This window comes from Kogia breviceps, chromosome 15 (genome assembly GCF_026419965.1).
Source record: "Kogia breviceps isolate mKogBre1 chromosome 15, mKogBre1 haplotype 1, whole genome shotgun sequence".
Taxonomy (NCBI): Eukaryota; Metazoa; Chordata; class Mammalia; order Artiodactyla; family Physeteridae; genus Kogia; species Kogia breviceps.
The window spans coordinates 16586505-16608183 of NC_081324.1; the positions used below are offsets into that span (position 1 = coordinate 16586505).

A 21679-nucleotide genomic window follows, 5' to 3' on the forward strand; every position below is an offset into this window, starting at 1 on the left:
CCAAGCATACCTAATTATCATGCAGCACAGCAAAGCACTCAATTAAAGGCATTTTAAAAAAAGGTCTGGAATGTTTTAATTTAAACATTCTGTTCATATATGCCTGGTCTTCATAGTTTGTAACTCATGTAATATGAATGTCAAAACATAACTGTAAAAAAAAAAAAATCTCCAGGCAATGTATAATTTCCACCTAAGAGGTACAGCAAATTATCTTAGTTTCAGTTTCTCGCTAAAGTTGAGATAATGGTAAAACCTCTTTTCACTAAATCCTGTATGGATATTATGAAGATAAGTGAGATTTATCCACTCAAATCTTAATTCCAATAAAATCAAAGGTGAAAAAAGCTAGTTAATTTTTGTCCATGTGTAATTATTTAGTTCAGTACTATCTAGGCAGAACTGTGTATATCCCTGAAAACCTTTGAACTACTGGGTTTCAAAGACCTCAAATAACTTTATGTACTCATTTGCCAAAATAAAAGGAAATGAGAAAGAAAAAGGGTAAACTTACAAAAATGTTGACCTCTGGCTTTTTTCTTTACAGGTAAATTTAAGTCAATAAAAATCTAGGAATTTGTAGCGTATCAAGTTACTGCCATTTAAATACAAATTTGGTTTACTGATAATTAAAATGACTTAAAAGAGGAAAATAGTCCCTCTGATTCGCTGATGTGTTTGCAGACTCAAATATTCTAAAATGGGCAACATTTTCAGCTGTGTGTGGAAGCAGAACCACCTTTGTTATTTACCAAGCCATCATGAGCACTGTTTTCCCCATATTAAGCTTAGGTATCATTTCAGGTTAACTCAGGAATCTTTTTTTTTTTTTTTTTTTTGCGGTACGCAGGCCTCTCTCACTGTTGTGGCCTCTCCCGGTTGCGGAGCACAGGCTCCGGACACGCAGGCTCAGCGGCCGTGGCTCACGGGCCCAGCTGCTCTGCGGCATGTGGGATCCTCCCGGACCGGGGCACGAACCCGTGTCCCCTGCATCGGCAGGCGGACTCTCAACCACTGAGCCACCAGGGAAGCCCAGGAATCTATTTTTGACTGTGTAAGCAAGTATTTCTGTCAACGATCAAAATATTTACAAAAAAGAATATTCCTATTTGAAGAGTAGAGGCTAAAGATGTAAAAAAAAAAAAAAAAAAAGAAAAAGAAAGAAAGAAAGAAAAAGAGTAGAGGCTAGAAAAGAATGCCAGCTATAAGTAGACATACAAAACCTAACTCCCGCACCTCCCCAACCGAGTGACTGAGATTAGGGGAGTCCATAAAAATAGGCAGGAATGGCATAAAATGGCTCAGCCTATTCTGCGCTCAGCCATGGACCAGCGGCTGTGGGAGGCACAAGGATATGGCAGCTCCCGTCCAGAGCCACAGGGAAGGGATACAGGAGAGATCTAGAGAGGGGGGTAAGACCCCAGCTAAGAAGCTGCTATGCAATTTGGAACAGATGACTGCAACCAGAGTTGAACAAAGGGAGAAAAAAGAATGGGCTAGAGTTTGCTGGGAACGTTCAGAGATGGAGGACCTAAGGCGGTGGCTGGGGAGGATCTGGAGAGGGACAGATGAGCTGAGGCATTTCGGGCCGCAGGAAGGGAGCGTGCAGGGACATCGATGCGGCGAAGGGGGCAACGTATAAGCAGGACAGCAAGAACTACCTGCTCGAGAAGGTTCCCTTGGCAGACTAGAGTCAACTGGTAACACCCTAGTCTAGTGTTTAGGGATCATTGCACATCCTTCACCTTACTGGAGATACTAGTCTGAAACTCTGGATAGGAGATTTAACCCCACTTCAAGATTCCCTTTAAAACTCATACATACCTGTAGTATCTTAGCTTAGGAGGAAAACGACATCAATGAGAACTCGATATCATGAAATGTGAAATACTATCTCCAAATGATGCCCCAACACTGGTGATTCTTTTTTGAATGCCATCCACTAACTTGGGGGAGTAAAATGGGCAGAAACAATGTCATATAAAGGTATTCATTAATTTATTCATGGATATTTACTGGCTGCCTATCACATGCTCTATCCAATCTTTGGTGTCACAGAACCTACAATCTGGGGCGGGGACACCGACACGTAATCAGGTGATCCCTATCTGTGTTCTATGTGAAATGGGATAGGTAGTCCAGGGAGATCCCAACGTAGGAGACCAGAGAAAACTTCCTAGACCTTTAAGCCAAGATTTCGTTTAAAGACAAGGAACTCTAGGCCAAGATTTTGAGGTGAGGTGAGTTGAGTGAGGGAAAAAGTGTTCTAGGCTAAAGGAATGGCCTGGTGGGTTTGAGGAGCTAGGAGGACAGCATGTCTTGTGCGCAGAGTAAATGGGTAGAGTGATGGGAGATGAGGCTGGAGGTGAGCAGGCGTTAGTCTGTCCTGCTCAGGGATCTGTACCTTCACCAATGGTCAAAGGGAGCTAACAAAGAGTTTTAAACAACAGTGAACGGTGGTCAGATTTGGGTTCCAGAAAAATCACTGTGGCTTAAGGTTGGAAAATGGATGGGAAAAGGCAAGACTGGAGATAGGGAGACCAGACAGGAGGCTGTTGAAATTGGTGACGCCTCCAACGAGGGCAGCAGTGGAGGGGGATGGAGACAGATATTTAGGAGGTATGATCCACATGGCTAGTATGGCTGACTTGGGGGAAAAGGAGAGAGTTTGAGCTGACTTCCTGGTTTTTGGCTTGAGATTCTGTGTACAAGATGATATTACTGAAAAAGAGAGAATAAAAGAAGAGACTCGTATTTGGTGGTGGTGATGATGGGGGCTGGGGGTTAAGAAAAATGAGTTCACTTTGAGATGGACTGAGTTTGAGGACACGCAGGCAGAGATGTCCAGATGCAGAAGGAAATAGGGACCTGGAACTCAGGAGAGATCTCAGGGCTGGAGAGAGACCGAAAAGTCCTCAGCATAGCGAGAGGACAACCAAACAGATGCAATCTTCTGGGGTGAGTATGATGAATGAATAAATAGAATAGCCTAGGCCTGAATGCTGAGCTAGAGGGAGAGAGCCCAGAAAGGAGACCAAGAAGCACGAGCCAGAATTCCAAAAAGGAAAATAAGAGAGTACAGTATTTCAGAAAGCGTGGTCAGGAGTGTGTCACATGCCATGGAGAGGCCAAGTTAAGGTAAGCACTGAGAAGCATCCATTGGATTTAGCTACAGAGACCTCAACAGTGACATTGGTAAGAGCAGATTTAGCAAACAGGAGTGGCCAAAATGAGACAGCAAAGGGCTGGGGCTGAAAGGGGAGGTGAAAAACAGACACTGAGTTATAGCAACTCTTTCTAGAAATGAAGGGAGGGAGGAGCTAAAGTTGGAACAGGTGTTGGGGGAGCATTAAAAAAATATAGGAGAGTCTGGAGCACAAAAACTCGGATGGGAAAATGCTAAGAAGAGGTTATAAACACAGGAAGGGATTGGGTCCTGAGAAGGTAGGAGAGGCAGGGGCCCAGAATGAGGTCAAAGAAGTGGTTTTCAACAGGAAGAGTGTCTCTTCCTTTTCAGAACAATAATTTTTAAAAAAGGATGAGAAGGGTTAAACATCGAGAGTGACTAAAGAATTCACTCTCATGCCTTGAACATGAACTGATATAAACTCTGGTATATGTTAGGAGGCATCTGAATCTAAGACTTAAAAACAAAAAAAACCCTTTAGATTTGGAAATCTGTCGCTCTGTTTCAGAAGCACAAAAAGTTCTTTTAATCCACACTTTTTTATTTTAGTATTTGGAGTCAAAGAAGACTATTGCAGTCTTGTCAAAATATCTTTTAAAAACCACATTGAGTTCACTAGAAAGGAAAGTGCATTTAGTATAAGGCCTTGCAGAGTGCACGGCCTTATTTTAATAAGATGCAGTGATGCATATAAAATAGACTTTTAAAAAAAGGCTTTGCTTACTGTCAAATCCATGTTTTACCGGAAAAGGTTTTGATAGTGTAACCCAACAACTACTAGGAAATGCATGCCTGCAAATTCAAAGATCATAGGACTTGAAGAAACTGCTTTAATCAGTGTTTATCAAATAGATTTAAAACCAGTTCTTAGATCTAATTCAAATATGTTCCTGCTCATTTATAGAGCAAGAGTTTAGGTATTTAGACACAGAAAATGATTTTTTTCAACATTGAGAGTGAATGCTCTACCAGATTTGTTTTGTTTGGGGCTGCGTTTTCTTCCTTTCATGCAAGAGCCACTTGGAATTTAAAGATGAATTGTCACAGGGAAGAAAATCTCATTTATCATGTCCTTGACTTTCTGTTTAAAGGGGATACACTTGTCTGTTCCTATGCTCCACTCCCCGAGAACCACTTTAACAATAAATTAGGCTTGAACTAAAGTTTCTTGATATAAAGCAAAAGTTTTACATTTTAATTAGCTTTGGGAAGTCAAGGGCCATTTTACTAGAAACCTAAAGAGATGGGAGTTGTGCTTAATCACAGACCAAAAGGACCCACCTGCCTCCTTTCTCTGTAATAAAAACACAAATAAAGCAGAGCTACTGATTGAAAACAGCCAGAGTCGGGTCAGTGCCTAATGTCAGCTCTCACCGTGGCCAGGGCCATGTGACTCCGTTGTGTGGCCTCGTGGAAGTGACACAACCCTTGGCCCACAGAAGCGGTGGAGAGGTTCCTCTTGAAGAGAGCCCCATCAAGGAAAACTCTCAAGAAATCAAACCCACTTTCTAGATTTATTGGAGGTAGCCTGGCAACATTACTGCTGATATAATGTGAGAATCTTGCTTCATATCATGAAAACCATGTTTGCAAAACTCACGTGGAGGCGCGGGGGGGGGGGGAATCCGTTTTTGTATATTTGTGTGTAGGGCAGCCAGACCGTAAACCTTGAAAGGAAACCTTCGATCTGAAATACCGTGCTGAGCGTAGCAGTCAGCGCCTCGCGGAAGCCAGGAACATGGAGAAAAACATTTCATTCTCTCCGCCCCCGACAGAGGTAATGTTCTTCCTCTTGGAAAGGAAAGGGTCCTTTAGCATCTTTTGTCCTCTCACCGCCATCGCCTCCTCTCCCTTTATTATCGCTGACCTCCCACAGAGAAACGAAGCCACGGGGCCGAGGGAGGAAAATCTGAGGCCCTGTTCTGTCTGGGGCTCCGAGACCTAGAGAGCTGGAGCTGCTGATCGAGGTCCTGCCCGGATTTAACCCGGTAGAGGACCCACCATCTCCCTTCTCTGGGGTGAGAGGCAAACTTGCTCAGACCCCGGACTGGGCGCGCTGGCTGCCAGGGCCCCGCGTGGCGCTGTTCGTGGTGCTGAAGCCTGCAACGAGGCGTGGAGGCAGCAACCCACGCACAGGCGACCGGCTGTCAGGGGCTCCGGGCCCAGATCCACGTGAGGCAAGTCTGGAAACAGCTGCCGCCCACAGAGCTACAGCCAGCGCCACAGTTTGGCTGCAAGTGTAGCTTACTTCTTTGCAACTGCAAAATGGCTGGTTCACTTTTTCTCTTCCCGGGGGGTTTCACAGAGCCCACCTCTGGCTCACCGATCTGGCATATCTCTTTCCTGATGTCCTCCCTGCCCATACTAATTCTCTCACCCCCTCTCCTTCGTACAGTACTTTGCCTTTGCAGAGCACCTTACAGTTGGTACAGCCCTCACTGGCGCCATCAACTGAGCCGTTTCTCTTACACACGTAACCATTCCTCTTCTCTCCCACAGATATTTTTTGCCTTCTCTGCCCCTCATCTCTCAAGCAGGAGACTATTATTACCTCAGTGTGCAGGGTGGGCGAAACACCTTTACCCATCACAGCAACACCGCTGATTTCTCCTTGGCAACGAACTCGGAGAGGCAGAGGTTAGAGTTCCAAAGGACCAGGAGAAAGTCCCCTAAGAAATTTCTAGGAAAATACGGGTCACTAGTGGTCAGTAGGGTGGGGAATGGAGACACAGACACTAGGAACAAAGTGAAGAAAAGAGCCTGGGCCTTGGAGGTGCAAGGCTTGTTGCAGTTAGAAGGCTCCCGGCAGGTGGCGCTCTAGCTCAAGGTGCTTTTGGTAGAAGCCTTGACTGTGCTCCTGGCTCCACCTCAAACTTCCTTTCTGCTAAACAACCCCCTAGCCAGGTTTGGAGGTCTGTCTTCCTCTCGATCCAAGCCCTTTGCTAAAAAGCACCGTGCACACAATTCTATTTACTGTAATACACAATGATGAAGGGAACATACATAAGAAAGAGAGGGTCAGTGGGGAGGATTTTTTTCTCATGTGTGATTGATGCTACTTCAGATCAAAACTGTGTAATCATCAATAACATGATTCAGCAATTGGGAAATGTAAACAAGTTGTGCAAGTGCTTGCTTTGGTCAAAGCCCTGGAGGGGCCCATGGGGCTGGGCCAAGCTTGAAGAGGGCAATGCCAACAGGATGCCCTCCCTCCCACCAGGGCAGAGCTGGCTGTGCCTACAGCCTGACTGGCGTGACCTTTGCCTTTTGCAACACACATGCGGTTGGGCCCGCGTTAATGGCACTTTGCAGGGAGCTCCAATTGAGTCAACAAGAAATGCCTTGCCCTGTTCTAATGGAGCACATTATTCTGAGGCCTAAGCCTTCATCCAGGCCCCTGCAGCTGCTCTGCAGGTCAGTGCTACCAATAAAGCAATTAGCCAATGAGAAAACTCTTCTTCCCTGAGGGGGACTCTGGGGCTTCGTTGCAGTTGCTGTGCTTTGCTTTGGGTTTTTAAACAAGCAATCCAAGTTGATCTGAGCCTCTTACAGCAGACTCCAGGATGAAGACACTGAAATTGTGTGTTTGCTGAGTGTGATATTTTAAGGAACTGGTCCCTTGTTCAACACAGACTGGAAAGCTCACTGCTTCCTGTTCAATTAACCTGAACCGTAGCTGAACTCTGCCCTTTGAACTCACTCAGCAGATAAATACATTAGCTCACCTAAGGAATCATTAATATTTTTCAATCACATAAAACAAACATGAATGTCTGAACACAACCCAAGAGATAGCCAATTAGGAATAGCGCATGGAACATGTTGAAAAAAAAATCACAAATGGATGTTATTTACAGAACAAAAAGGGTCAAGGAGGAAATAAAACGGATCATGCCAACAGTTCTGGAAACAAAGGAGACTTTCATTTTCATTTCTGCAAACACAAAGGGTACTGGGCAATATTTAGCAATTCCTGTTCCATCTACACTGCTCAATAAGAAAAAGTTGTACCCTACTCCCGGTCTGGTTTCTACCTACTTCCATCAGAACACACAACTCCAAGCCCTTCTCTTCAAAAGTGACTTCAGTGTTCATGCTTATATACAGAGTCCGAGATATTGCATTTCTGGGGATAATTTTATTCCCAATTTGCTACAAATGAACCAAAATAATTTTTGTGGAAGTATCACTGCCTTTAAGTGAACCAGTGTAAATGAACCAAGCTAGTGGCTTGATTGCAATAATTTTACAGTAGAAAATGATGTTCCTGTGATGTTGTTACTCTGGCATCTAAACAGATTTCGTTTTGGGGGGAGGGAAAGAGAGAGAAGAGAAAAGAGGAGATCGCTAAATGCATCTATTTTGTCCTTATCCCTGCATGCCATCTTAGAAGAATGAGAAAAACATTCCCCAACCAAGTCATTACACATTTCAGTTTGATTCAGTTTCACTTCCCACAATTCTGCCTCTTGACTCCTCCCCTCCTACCCGCTTTTCATTTTTGTTTGGTTTGGACTGTGGGCTTAATGCCCAGCTATCCTAGATGAGAACACTTAAAGGAATATCACAAGCGCAAAGGGTACATGTATTGAATGAGGGTCTTTAACTATGTGGTTTCCTTAAAGGGAAAGGTTGGATCAATAGGATCAATATGAAAGGTTTCCCTGGCCCTGCATAAAAGGGTAAGGGCTTCTCTTTTCACTGGTTTAACTTTACTCTCTGACAAATGCAAATCAATGGATCTGTGTTTACAACAGATTCCCTAACAGACCCAACCTGGGTAAAGCCCAGAGCCTCGCCCTGGGGGTGGGGAGTCCAAGCTTGCTCTAGGCGATGCTCTAGGGCAGAGCTTAAAGCTCAAGGCCCTGGGGGTGGGGTGGGCTTGCTGCCCACTGGGATCGTGCTGCTGCTGCCGCCTGTGGTCTCTTCAAAGAGGACAGAAAAAAATGGAGCAATGGAGCTCCAGACTCTTCCAAAGATGCCTCAACCCAACGTAAACATAAAGCCCAAATTCCTAGGATCTGGTGAGCCAGTCAACCTTGTTTCCTACCAGTATAGATCTGGGAGGTTGACTACACAGAGGAAGCTGGAGTGGGATGCCTACAGTTGGAGCAGCCCATGCATTTCAGCTCTAGAATTCTCTTTCTGTCCTTTCTCAGGTGGTAACTGGCTCTCTTAGCTATTACAAGGCAAACCACTGAAACCGTGGGTTCTTTCCCCCTTAATTTTACCTTTCCCTTTTAAAAACGTGATGCTTTCCAGAGATTACATGACTTCAAGTCAATACCAGTTACAGAGAAATTATTTTTCTTCCTGCAGGAGAAAGTATATGTATATTTGATTACATGAGCCAAAGTCCAATGCTGATTAAATTACATTGGAGGTGTGCTTCCAACCCAAACAAAGTCTGCTTTCTACAGAAGAGTAATGGATCTTCAAATGGCGAGAGAGGCGCCAAGGTGGAACGCAGAGCCTCCCTTCCCTCTGGGACAATTTGTGTCGGACAGTTTTTCACAACAATGTCCACGTCTCCCCCAGTGAGACTAGCTCTGTCTGCACAGCCCACAGCCTGCCTCCACGCCTTGCCGTGCCTCAGATGGGCTGAGTTACCCAGTCAACCTCCCCAGCTCCTCCTCCCTGTCCCTACAAAAACCTGTGTACATTTCTCAGAGTCTTCACCTGGAGTGAGACTTGGAAATCAAAAATCAAGCTTTTCCCAAAGGCACTGGAGTGCATTAGGGGGACAGACTGGGTGATGAAAGGGGGTGCTGATGGGCCCCCAGCCCACCTTGAGCAGGCTCTGTACATGACAGTATAAATAGCCCTGGTGGGTTCCCTCATAATGGTCTCTCCCCACCAAGAAAAGTATCCACTCAGAGGAAGCAATTTTCCCCAGGTCAGGAAAAACAAGGATCTCTGAGAGGGTTGGGGACAAGTATAATCCAGAATCTGTAGATGAAGTTTAAGGCCCAGGGTTCCTCAATATTCACCCTTTTCCCCAGGGCCCTTTATCCAGACAATTCTTTCTATGTATCCCCTCCTCATTTTCCTTCCTGTGGCAAAAGAGCCCAGAAACTAAATCTTTCTGTTCCTCTTCTGGGGTTTTCATCCCCCCAGGGATACCCCGACAGGATACCACTTTCCCTCAAGACAGTTTCTACCAACACCAGCCACCAGCAATAATTTGGTCGTGTCCAGTACGTTCTTCCTGAGAACTCTTCAACCCCCCTCCTCTGATCTTCCTTTAGAAACAGCTTCTAAAACCCAGAAAACCAAGATGCGACCCTGAAGTGAAATTTTGGTTGGAAGAAAGCTGGAGAGGCAGCCTCTTTCCCCCTCAGGGTTCAGGCCTGGAGCTTTAGAAGGTAAACCCTGCCCAGGGTCCCCTGTTACCTCTGGGCAGACATGTGTCTCTAGAGAGAAGTGGGGCCGCTCTCAGAGACACAGAGAATCTGGGGGGCTCAGTTTCCCCTCTGCCCCACCCTCACCATTCACCAGGAATCCAGCCCTGTTTTGGGATTCTAAGATGGGGTTGGCTGAGAGTCTAAGATTCCACCCTCCAAAAGGCCCACTCGCCCCTCCCAGAACCTAAGAGCCCTTCACCGGGAGCTTGAGGGGAGGGGCCCGCTGTCTTCCTCACCGAAAGGAAACCTCGCCCCCTTTTTGGTTTCTGTATCTGATCACCTGACCTAGTTCACTGTAGGGTTTCAGAAGAGGGGTAGGGCTCATTCTGACCAGGAATCAAGGAGCTGTATCAAAGCTCCCTTCTCTAAGGAAACCCACTGGAAGGAAGATGACCCCTATCTCTGGGGAGGACAGAAAGAAATGACCGCTTCCCCTCTGCCACATGGCAAAGCAGAATAACGCAAGATTTGTTTTTTTCTCTCTCTCCTTTCCTTCCTCCTTTTTCTCACTTCGTTTTTGGAGAAGGAAGGAAAACACTCCTTTTCGTCCAGGTTGAAACCTTCCCTTGAAGGAAAAGCTTAGTATTTCTGAAACTGGAGAATTTATAATTTCAAAAAATCTGAACAGTTTAGTTCTTACCTCACCCCCACTACCATCCCAGCTCTTTCTTTCCCTTAGTGTTCCTTCTGAAAGAATAAGCCATTTGGCAAAAGGAGCGGTTGGCAGGATGTGGAGGTCTTCCTGCCGGTGGGAAGGGACAGCTTTGAAGTTCTTTCTTTTCCCGTCAAGGCAGGTGTCTCAGAGAAAACCTCTCTACTAGGGCCAGGCCTGAGTCCCCCGTCTCAGAGGGGAAGATCTCTCCAGCTGGTGGGAAGGGGAGCTGGGGCGGGGCAGTTCCCCAGGCTGGTGTTTCTTACCAGCCCCGGCAAGAAACAAGATTCTTCTCTGGTTGACCCAATTAGCCCAGAGCAGACCATTCTGAGGGATGAAGCCCAGGCCATTGTCACTGGGCCCGCGTTTAACTGTCCATGTAATGCAGCAGTGTAGAAAGTCTGCGAATGGGAACATTTAATGAGAATGTTCTTTCTTAATGAAAACAAGGATGGAGCGGATCCGCGGATCAGGAAGCTGTGAGGTTAGCAGGCAGCTGTAAAGACGTCGTTTCGCTACGTCTGTGTCTCTATCTCTGCTTTGCAAGGAAGTTCATCTGTACCAGTTTTTCTAGGTTCCCACATATATGCGTTAATATATGATATTTGTTTTTTTTCTTTAGAGACGTCGTTTCTAAAGTTCGGCTTGGACGTTCCCGCCTATGGAGAGGAGACCAAATTTCCCGGATGGTTTCCCTGGAGGAAAGAAGTCGGCCCCGGCCCTGCTGGACCAGATGCGGGCCGCGCGGGGCAGAGGCGAAGGCACCCTAAGCACGAGAGGACCGGGAGGACTCGGGCGCCGTCCCGCGCGACGCCTTCGGCGTACCAACCCCCCGCAGAGCCCGCGGCAGGGAGCGCAGAAAGCGGCGTTGCGCGCGCGGGGACTCGGGGAGGAGGGCGGGCAGCCTGGCGACAGCAGGAGACCTCGAGCAGGAAGCGGCGGGCTGCGGCCGCGCGGGGTGAAGCAGCGGGCAGACCCGAGAACCCGCCCGGAGCTGGGGAAGCAGCGCGGCGGGAGCGCCGGGGAGCCAGGCCGCTGGCGAGCGCTCTGCTGGGAAGAGGGCGCCGTCGGGCTTACTGGAAACGCGCCGGATCAAGTTCCAGATCAATGAAATCTGGGTCCACACGTTAACGTTATTGTTGCCAGCATTAACGCTCTTTTAATCTTCTAAACATTATCAGCATCGATCTCCCTCCATATACACATTTGTTTGAGAAAGTGACATAACCACATGGTGGAAAGCCTGGAATAAAAATAAATGCGCAGCCTCTCGCGTCGAGGGCGCCCGGTGACCCAGGCTACTTCCCGCCCGCGGGTTCACTAACCTCCCTCGCGTCCCGCCGGCTCGGCCCAGCTCCCGCCCACCCTATTGCGAGTTGGGAAGGTGTTCTCGAGGCACCGGGGACTTGACCACGCAAGGATGGTAGCGAGCTTTTCAATTATTAATCCGACCAGCCAGCAGGAGAAAACATCTTGTGTTCCGTACCGACGTGGGCTACATTCGGCCTCTCCGGCTCGGATCCCGAAGTAAACCTTCGGGAGAGACCGGCTGAGCCCGGCCGAGAGGCTGACCAGAGGGAGGGGTGGGAGTCGGGGTGCGGGTCTCTGCGGATGAGGTCCCCGCCTTCGTCCCTAGGCTTAGGGTGGCCTGAGGACGTCCCCTGGCGCCAAAAGGAGCCGCGCACGCACGTGGTGGCCCTGGCAGGCGCGGAAGCGTTCTGCCCTGGCCACGCTACGCTGCCGCGGGCGTCAGGTGGCCCAGGCGGCATCCCGTTGGGTTGGTTAAGGGCCCTCCGTTGCCTCAACAAGCGTTGGCTACAGACTGGCCGCTGGGAGCTGCTGCCTGGGGAGGCCCAGGCGTCTGTTGGCCGCGGGGACGCGAGGCAGGCTCGGGGCGGGTCGCCCCGGGAGCCCGGCTCACAGAAGGCGGAAACCTCGGCAGGGTGTGTCGTCGGAGGGTCTCTGCTCTGTCCTGCAGAAGTTGGAGGAAACCACTGCCGCCACCGGGGCCTCGATCGTCCTCCGAGAGGCGCCCATCCACTTTCTTGCCTGGGTTCTCTCGGTCCCTCCTGCTTCGTGTGTGCTTAGTTCAGAGGCCTCTTGGGCTCAAAGCCAGTGAGGGTTTGTGCTCGAACACGCTGGAGTTTGTCCTCGCCGCCTCTTGCCGGGTTAATAAAAACTGATCTGCGGGAGCCAGACCCCGGGACCGCGGAAGAGACCCAAGCCCGCATGATCGCAAACAGTTTCGGCCCTCGCCACCCGTTATGAACGAAGTCGTGCACTTGGAGCCCGCTGCTCTGAAATCTACTGTTGAGGCAATCTGAGTTCCCCCATCTTCTCCCTTCCCTTTTGAAATGCTATCACGGGGCTGGGGATACACCGAGGCGGTGGGCGCTTCTGTTGTGACGGGGGTGTACTTCGCCTAAGGGTGAGGTTGCCGGCTCTGGCCCAAATCAGGCATTTTAACTCTGCGGCCCCTCAAACCCCTATATCTGCTTACCTTTGGCAGGACCCGAAAAGAGAAAGAGAAAGGGAAATTAAAAGGGGAGAGAGGCGAGGGGCGGGGGGGAGGGAGAGAGAGATTGAGGATGAGACCGCGGGAGGGGGGGGGGCTGGTCGGTCTCGGCGAGGTTCGGGTCTGGGAGTCAGGCAGAGCTGCCCTGTAGAGTCACTGGGATTGTTTAACCCCCAGAGCTCAACGGCGTGGGCCCTCGGCAGCGTCCTGGCGAGATTCCGATCCATACTCCTAGAGGAGAAGGCCTCAGCTTTTCTTCTCCATTTGCTCCTGTCCCCTAGTGCTCCAAGCACATAATACCAGTACCAGCTTCTGCATCAGGTTTGAAAAGACTCATCTACTGACCCCAAACTGAAAAGCTTCCTATGTAATAATAACCACGCAACACACTTGCAGTTGCTGATCAAATGGCCAGATAAAAAGGCCAAAGCTCGTGTCCCTTTTCAACTCTGGGTAATAAAACAGACTCACATTTGAATGCTTGAGCAAAGCGGGGGTCCCTCGCAGGAAATTCCCAGTCACTGAAGGAGGCTTTCAGACTCCCACTGAGGGGGCTCTCTTGCTCCTGCTCTGAAAATCCCCGATGCTGCCTGAGGCCAGCCCCTGAGGAGTGGCCCCGGGACTCTCCCGTGGTGGGTGGTGGAACTGAGGTCCCCCAGGGACGCCACACTCTCCCCCATCCCAGCAATGCTGTGGCAAAAATGCTTGAGACCAGCTAGCCAGCAAAGCATTACTTTCCAAATCACTTTCAGACATACATTGGCAGAGGGCACGTGTTTTAAAAATCTCTGTCTTTTTCGGGACAGGCGTGAGGGGGCGGCAGCGCTCTGAGATCAGCCGGAGTATAATAGCTGTCATCCTGCCTTTACCTTACCCTGGTCCCCCCTCCTCAAGACCAGCTGCCAAGTTTCTTCTGGCTGCCTGTGCCCAAGAAGCCAGCCCTTGCTAAAACTCACCCGTAAGGGACTAAAGGCATTTTCAGGGGCCTAAGACAAAGGGGTACCACGCTGTTTGGAATTGTCAGTAAGCTTCCAGTTTTTCACGAATACTCTCTAGTCCCTGTTTAATCTTTGCGAAGAACCAAGAGCAATCAGAGAAAATTGTAGGAGAGGATGAAGAGTAAGCTAAATGAGGAGAAAGATAAAAGTAGGTTTCTAAATCCATGCAGAACTACTTGGAGTCCACCGATGTGGGGAAGCCCTTGGCGGGGGGCTAGTTTCTTTACCTTTTCAGATCAACACTGCGGGGAGATTACTGACTGGAGATCCGAATCCTCCAACAGCGGGCAAAGGCGGAGGCTGTCAGAGTGGAAACGCCCCCTCCCCAAGCCTGGGCGAACACGCTGCCTGTCACACCCCCCCAGCCCTGTCCGGCGTAGGTACAGTGCACCCTACAAGCCAGGCTCAGCCGTGCGAGGAAAGCCCCGGGGAGCCGGAGAGGAAGCCTGAGCTCACAGCTCCGGAAGCGCGTTGTGTGCGGCTCGGAACCGCGCGCTACCCACTACCCGCACCTATGTAAATCACTGCCACCACGAATTGTCCGCCAGATAATCCGACGATCGGGAGAAATAGCCTCAGTCCAAAAGAAGCTGCCCATCTCGGCCTGCAGTCGGGTACCGTGCGTCCTCCCCAGTGGGGTGCCTGGACACTTTGCCCCTCTTGGCCCGTGGCAGGGTCCTGGGGGCAGCGCAATTGCCACGCGCACCGCGCTGGGTCTGTGCGCACTAAAGCGCGCAACTGTGCGCGCAACTGTGTGCCGGTCGCAGCCACGGCTGCGCCTTTCTCTCTGGTTCCCGCCGCCCACACAGGAGGTTTCTGCGCTCCTAGAACAATAGAGGGCTGTACCTCGCGGCTCTGCCGCTAGAGGAGGCACAAAGAGCAAGCCGGCTACAGAACAATGTAACCAATGCGTCGACCCGTCCTCTCCCGCCGGCCGCCAGCCCCCCCCCCGCCCCGCGTCGCCGAGCTACGCGCACAATCAGCGTCCGCTTAATACAAAGGCGGAGCCTGTAGCCCGCGGCCAAGATGCGTTAACTAACCTGCATCTTAATGTTTCTGCACCTTTTCCCGCGAGCTCCCAGTCTCTCCCGGAGGCCCCAAACCTCGGCAAATCCTGGCAGACGCTGGGAGCCGGGCAAGGGCGGCCCGCGAGTGAGGCAGGACGCTCTCTACTCTTAGTTGCTCCTCTCCCGTCCTCCCAGAGAGGTGGATGTGGCAGTCCCAACCTTCGTCCTTGAACCCTCCCCTCACTGTGGGCAGTGACAAGGGAGCTGGCCCCAGCCCGCTCTTTCGATCATAAAGTCCCTGTGCCAATGTCAAGGCCGGAAACGGGCTCGGGAAGCGCTGTTGTATCCTGGTCACCCGTTCTCCGCGTGGGCAAGGCTGTGACTCTTGTCAGTGACCAAACAAGTTTACCTCCCGCTCCCCACCCACCCGCCCACCAACTGCCTCCATATAGGGAGACCAGGCAGCTTCGAAAATTGAAATGTATTGCCTAAGCAAGCTTGGAAATGTATTGTCTAAGCAAGAGTTCAAGTGCACAGGGTTTCCAATAAAGGCAATCCCCCTTTCCTGTGAGTCCTGGAAAGAGAGGGCTCCTAGCGGACACGGCGCACCCCCATCGCGACTCCCACAACTGGGTAAGGTCGGAAGGAGAGGGCAGAGTTGGCACGTTGACCAAAGTGCGAATAAAATGCAGGTGGGGGTCGGTCAGGAAGCCCGGGAGACAAGGAGGGAGGAAGAGAAGTAAGAGAAAGGGAGAACAGAAAGAAGAGGAGAAAGAGGAAACAGAAGAAGAAATAAAGTAGAGAAGAAATAGGAAGTGTGGAGAGGAGAGGAGGCGAGAACCCAGAGATGTGGCTAAGAGCCCTCACCCGGGGCCACAGGCACCCTGGAGCCCTCTCCCAGCACCCTGGCTCCAGGAGACCCTCTGGTCTTACCTGCCAGGCGTAAGGCAGACATACGCTGGAACTCGGGCTCCTGCAGCCACTTCCACATCCTGCGGAAGGTCTCCCTGCCAGATTTGAGTTTACTCCACGGTTTGGGGTTCCGGAGCAGGTCAGAGAGAGTCCCCTGAGACCGGCACAACACCCTCTGCGCAAAGATCGCCTGTGGGATGCTGTAGCGCTTCAGCTCGGCGGTGATGCGCTGGGCCACCTCTTTGGTGTTGATCTCCTCCAGCTGGCCTGATGTGGCCACCTGCGATCCCGAAGAGGACGAGGGTGGCCTCTCACGGCTAGGCGCCAGCACCGGCCCATGGGACTGAGCGTGGCCCGGGTGGTGTAGGCCGTTGAGGTGCGACATCATGGCCGCGGGCGGGGTGCCCAGACCGCGGGACAGGTGTTGCTCACCGCGGGTCAGCATGGCAGTGTGGTGCGCGTCGAAGTTGGGGCTGAGCATTTTGTCGTGGCCCGGGGGCCCGTAGCTGGGCAGGCTCTGCTGCGCATTGTGGAGGCCGCCCAGCCCGTTGCCCAGCGGTGTGGCGGCCAGCGGGGACAGGCTCTGGCTCATGCCGGGCATCTCCTTGTAGGGGCTGTAGAGGTTGTTCATGGTCGGGAGCCCTCGCTCGTCGCGCATGAGGGTGAAGCTGCCGCTGACGTTGCCCGACAGGCGCTGGTGGTGGTGGTGGTGGTGGTGGTGGTGGGGGTGGGGGTGCGGGTGCGGGTGGTGGAACTTGTCCGACACGGTGGAGATGGGCGGCAGCGGCTGGAGCGGCGTCAGCGTGGTGTAGGTGTTGCTCATGCCCATGCCGGGCGGGGACGAGTCGCAGGACATGCTCATGGCATGATGGAGCGGGATGGAGAGCTCGGGCCGGTAGTCGCCGCCGTCCAGGATCGAGGCCATGCTAGTGACCATGGCCGAGCGCGACGCCGCCGCTGCCGCCGCTGCCGCCGTGCCCAGCTCCTGGTGCGCAGTTGGCGGCGGCGGCGGGCCCCGCAGCGAGCCAGCGGCGCCGCGGCCCGCGTGGTGAGGGCTGGTGCTGGCCAGCAGCTCCTGCTCATGGCCCGGGCCCCCGCCGCCGCCCCCGCCGCCCCCGCCGCCGCCCCCGCCGCTGCCGCCGCCGGCCGGCCCGTGCAAAGTGCCCAGACTTTCCATTGTCAGCTCCGGGTTCATGGCGCAGCCTTCTAGGTCTTTGGTGAGGCATCGATAGGCGGTGTAGGCAGCCTTCATTCAGTCCATCGGGGCCCGGGGGCGGCGGGGGCGGCGGGGGCGGCCGGCGGGCTGGCAAGGCGCGCGTGGCGGAGCTCTGCCGCGGGAGCAAGGGAGGGCGCGGGAGTGCGTGAGCGTGTGGAGGGGGAGCGTGCGTGCGGGTGTGCGCCCCGGGCTGCGGGCGGGCGGGCGCGCCCGGGGTGGGGGTGGGGTGGGGGCGGACGGGGCGTGTGTGCGGGAGACGGGAGGGGGCGGGGAAGGAGGGAGGGATCACCGAGTCCCGCCGCTCAGGGCGGCGCGCTGCCTAGCCATGTCCGAGCCCGCTCCGGTGCCGACGTCTTCTGTTTGGGTGAGCGGGAGCTGTCCAGAAGGGCTCTGCCGCTCGCCGGGGCAGCCAACCTACCTTCCCGGACCCGGGGCGGGGCAGTGCCCGATGGGCGCCGCGAGCAGCCACTGCGTGGCCGCGACTGCTCCGGGAGGCGGGCCTCCTGCGCACAGCTGCGAATGGCTGAGGAGGGGGCGGGGCGGCGCCTTTCAGGTTTGGCTGACGGTTCTGTGCCTTTTTTTTTTTTTTTCCTCCTTTGCCACTGGACTCAAACGTCAAGGAGAGGAAGAGAGGGAGGGGAAGAGAGGGTAGTGGGGAGAGAGGAGAGAGAGCGAGCAAGGGAGAGAAATTACGTTAAAGATGCCACTCTGTGTCTCTCCGGAGCTGCTGCGACCTGGGCTAAAGGGCTTTGCTTCAGTTCCCCTTGCTTCACTCCAAAGCTTTTATCGAGGCAAGCCAGGAGGGAAAGACTCCAGCTACGTGCTGGTGTAAAAACAATCCTACGTCTCCTAACAAGCCACTTCCCAAGAGTCCCTAGCTGGGAGCCAGTAGTTTAGCCTTTTAAAATGCAGGCGCTAATGTATTCTAATGTAGGGTAAATTCCCGAGACTGGGGAGTGCGGAATCTACGGGGCGAAGGAACTCCAGCGCCCTCGCTGCCTGCGAGCTGCGGCCGGCGGACGCAAGCCCACCCGCGGCGCGGGCCGCAGTAATGCCTGCAAAGTTAACACAATAACATCATTTAATTACCCGGCGAGCCCATAAATCTCTCAGTTATGAGCCTTCAGAAGAGCCCCTGCTAGATTGCAAAACAAAACTAGAACACCAGGAGCTACGGTTTCAGGGTGACCAAATGCTTGCTGCGCGAGCGAGTTGGAAAGGAGTGGTGGGAGGGGGCGGGGGCTGGTGGGGGCTAGTGTACAGCAGGGTTGTTGCCGATGCCTTAGTTAGCAAACTTCTCCTGGGGGTAGGGAGTATGTAAACGTCCGGGACGTTACTCGCGGATCTTTCCCCTAACACACACACACACACACACACACACACACACACACACACACACACACACACACACACGTCTCTCGAATCCCGGGAGAGGAACGCCCTGGGTTACGGCAGTGGACAGATGACATGGAGCCCATATCTGAATATCCAAACCTTGTTTCTGAAAAGACCAGAGCCCTGGTGAGTTCTAGAACGCTCGCAAGCCGCAGCTTTGAAAAGTGTACCTTCATCTACCCAGGATTGCCGTTGTTTAGTAACCCCTGGTCGGCGACTGGGAGTGGAGCGGGGGTGTAGAGAGAAGGTGGAGATTTCTGCGGCCCGGGTTGGGGTAGTTGAAGGCAGAGAGCCGCTCGGCATTGAAAACCGTACAAGAAACAGATTCTTCCGAAGCAGGTTGCGTTCTGTTTGCCTGCGAAGATTCAAGCTAGCTGAGGTTGCGCAGATGTTGCCTTTGTTTAAAGAGACAGTAATTAAGGACAGGGTGGACATAAGTTGGAGAAGCGTGACCTATTTTCTTTTGATCAGCTGTCAAAAGAAGAGCAGGGGGTCTCCTTAAGACAGCCCCCTCCAACAACTTCCAGCTGTTAGAGAAAACTTGATAAGAAAACAAGGACACAGTCTGGAATACTGTATATGCCTCCCTGGCGCTAGAGAAAGGTTTTATTCATTTGGAAAACAGTTCTTAGTCTTGGTGACCTTTTACAGCTGCCCTCCTCTCTCTTCTAGCTACAGAGTAAAAAAATCCACCTCCTCCCACATCATGCTGTCACATGAACGTACAGTGACACTATTTCTAGATCAACTTTATTGAGTTCTGGCTAATACCTTGCCAATTATTCTTTCAAATAGCCTCTTCTTGTGATATCAAAGCCTGAGTAAGAAAGTGGATGATCCCCTGCTTTGCTAGACATACTTTTCTAGATGCTCACATCTTTTACTGTCACAGTACTAGACAGGTAAAATCACTCAGTTTTCTGTTTCTCTGACTTTCTTCTCTCTCTCACCTCTCCTACCAACTCTCTCCACCCTCCCCACCTTATATATGGCAGCTGGACATTTGGGATAATTTGAAAGTTAATGTTTGAAATACACACCGAGTTGAACAAAAGTTCACAAGAGTGCAATCCCGTTGGTCCAGGAGTGCTGAGACACTGAAATAAGGTAGGAGAGGAGCAAGACAGGGGAAAAATCTGTCTGATGTGCCCCAGTGTCGAAGGCAGCTTCCTCTGCCCTGGCTTCAGGCTCAAGCAGTGGCCAGTGACCCCAGGCTGGGACATCTGGTAGGCACTGCCTCCTTTCAGAAACCTAGGCATATAAATTTCCATTTAAATAAAATTTCAAAATTATAAACTCATTTACCAGGCTACCAGGATAAATCTGCTCGTGGGTATTCCACCTCGCTGTGCCTGGGAGCAGTCACGTGCCGGGGAGTTGAAAGGTGAGTTGCATATTCTCGCTGCTTCGCTCCTTCCTCCCTCCCTCCTCCCCTTCCCTTCCCTCGATCAATATTGGCGATCTCAGGGAAATCATGAAATCGTATTGGCTTCTTTGTGTATAATTTCATTGGGCTAGATTAAAGCAGACTTTTCACGTTGTTTTTCTGCTAGTGGTTTGAGGTTTTATGTTTCAACCCAAAACCCATTTAAAAGAAAAATGAATGGGCTTGTTTACTCAGCATCCGAATTTTTACTGAATTAAGTTTGCATGTTTTCTCCCTTTCTTTTTAAACCGGAAAAATAGTATCTACTTGAAGATCATTTTAAGAATATCAGTACTAATACAATTTTCAAGTATGTTTTGAAATATCTTTGTTTTTTTCCTCTATAGTTCTTCGAGAAAATAAAAAGGAAGAGTTGCTTTCTAAACACCCCTTGTTAAGCACACATGCTCTAACCTTCGGAAGTTCTACGACTCAAAATTTTTTCTTTTAATTTGAAGTTACACTCCTGTTCACACTGACCGCATAGAAATGTGACAGCAGAAGTGCTACTTCACGACTGTTAGAATCTGGACAAACAGTTGCACCAGCCATTGTATCAGGAGCAGGATATCCATTACTTAGAATACCCCATTCGCAGGGCCGATTTTCTTCAAGACTAAACACTTAAATGATTCAAAAGAAGCCTGTAAATAAAATGCAGCTTTGACAACAAATATAAGCTATTGTACTGTAAAAGAAAAAAAAGTTGAATTTGAGCAGGTGCAGAAAAAGACTGGAAAATTTTACTGGACTTTTCATATGTTTTTTCACATTAAAAAATTTTAAGGGTCTGAGAGGGAGAGAGACGTGAACATTCAATTAAAACAGAGACCCTATAAATTATTCACGAAAAAATAATAAACACACCACAAGTAAACCCAATCTGAATAAGGGGTCCAACAGCTCTATTTTTACTAAACAACTGTAACCACAGCCCAAACCCTGGGTAGAACGGGGGCTGCTTATTTCCACCCAAATGTTCAAAATTCCGAAGAAGGTTTTGTATTGGGCAGAACGCATTTGCGCTACAACTAGGTTTATCAGAGCAATACAAAAAGACATAATGGTGGGCTGACTTGGACTATTTTATTTTTGTCCTTCCCCAAACCATCTGGCGTGTGAGTGTAGGGGTATTGATCAGGATCTGTGAGCTGCAGACCCCATGCCAATCCATAGCGTTTCTGGCAATCAGCGTCGCCCATGAATTGCAGCTGTCTGTGCAGCTCCTGAACAGAAATCTTCGAAAAAGTCCCCCACTTATCAAACGCATCATCCGTTCAGGGGTAAGTCAATATCATTTCTTTGTCATTCCATGAGCAGGGATTATGCAGGAGAAAGTTTTTGTTGTCTGTTGTATCTGCTGCTGTGCCTTTTTTTTTTTTAAAGGAACGAGAGCAATTTTCTAGCCATTGAATGGTAATGGTTTTCCAGAAAGGCCTCAAGCGTTTGTAGGAATCTGACGACAAATACTGTTTTAATATTGTGGGGGAATTTTAAGAGGAGGGGGACATTCTTATGTTGCTATACACGAACAATAATAGTGATAATTGAGGGTTCCTGTTAATGACGGAGGATTTTCTCCCCTTTTCTCGCAGCCCCTGGTGATGAAGACGCCGCAAGTCTGTGATTACACTTGCAGATGGACGGTGGGTGCTAGTGGCGGAAAAGGCATCTTCGGAATTGTGGCTCTGTTTGATATCTCCATTAGCTGTCGTTTTCTTCTGCCTGAAAGCTCGGGCTGGTTGAGCACAGGGAGAAGAAAACCAAAACCGAAGCCTAGCCCCACTAACTCCCTTCGGCCTCTGAGCTCAGAAATTCACTGATAACTTCTCAGTTTCCAGATGAATCTAGGAAAGTCTGAAACAAAGTTTTCTAGGTGTTGAGGCCGAACCGGTCGTTTTTCGTCTGCTTCTGGCTCTGCGTGGATGTTGTTAAAATCGAAAAGGTCAAGTTAGTTAGAAGAGCTG

General features: G+C 50.7%; 1 protein-coding gene across 1 annotated transcript in view; it reads right to left on the reverse strand.

Moving 5' to 3' along the window:
- The window catches only part of ONECUT2 (one cut homeobox 2), a 38484-nt gene extending 21557 nt beyond the window's left edge, over positions 1-16927 (reverse strand). Inside the window, exon 1 of the mRNA XM_059040443.2 lies at positions 15697-16927. Within this exon, the coding sequence (XP_058896426.1) occupies positions 15697-16927 (1231 nt within the window). The remainder of the gene's footprint in view (positions 1-15696) is intronic.
- Between the last annotated feature and the right edge of the window lie 4752 nt (positions 16928-21679).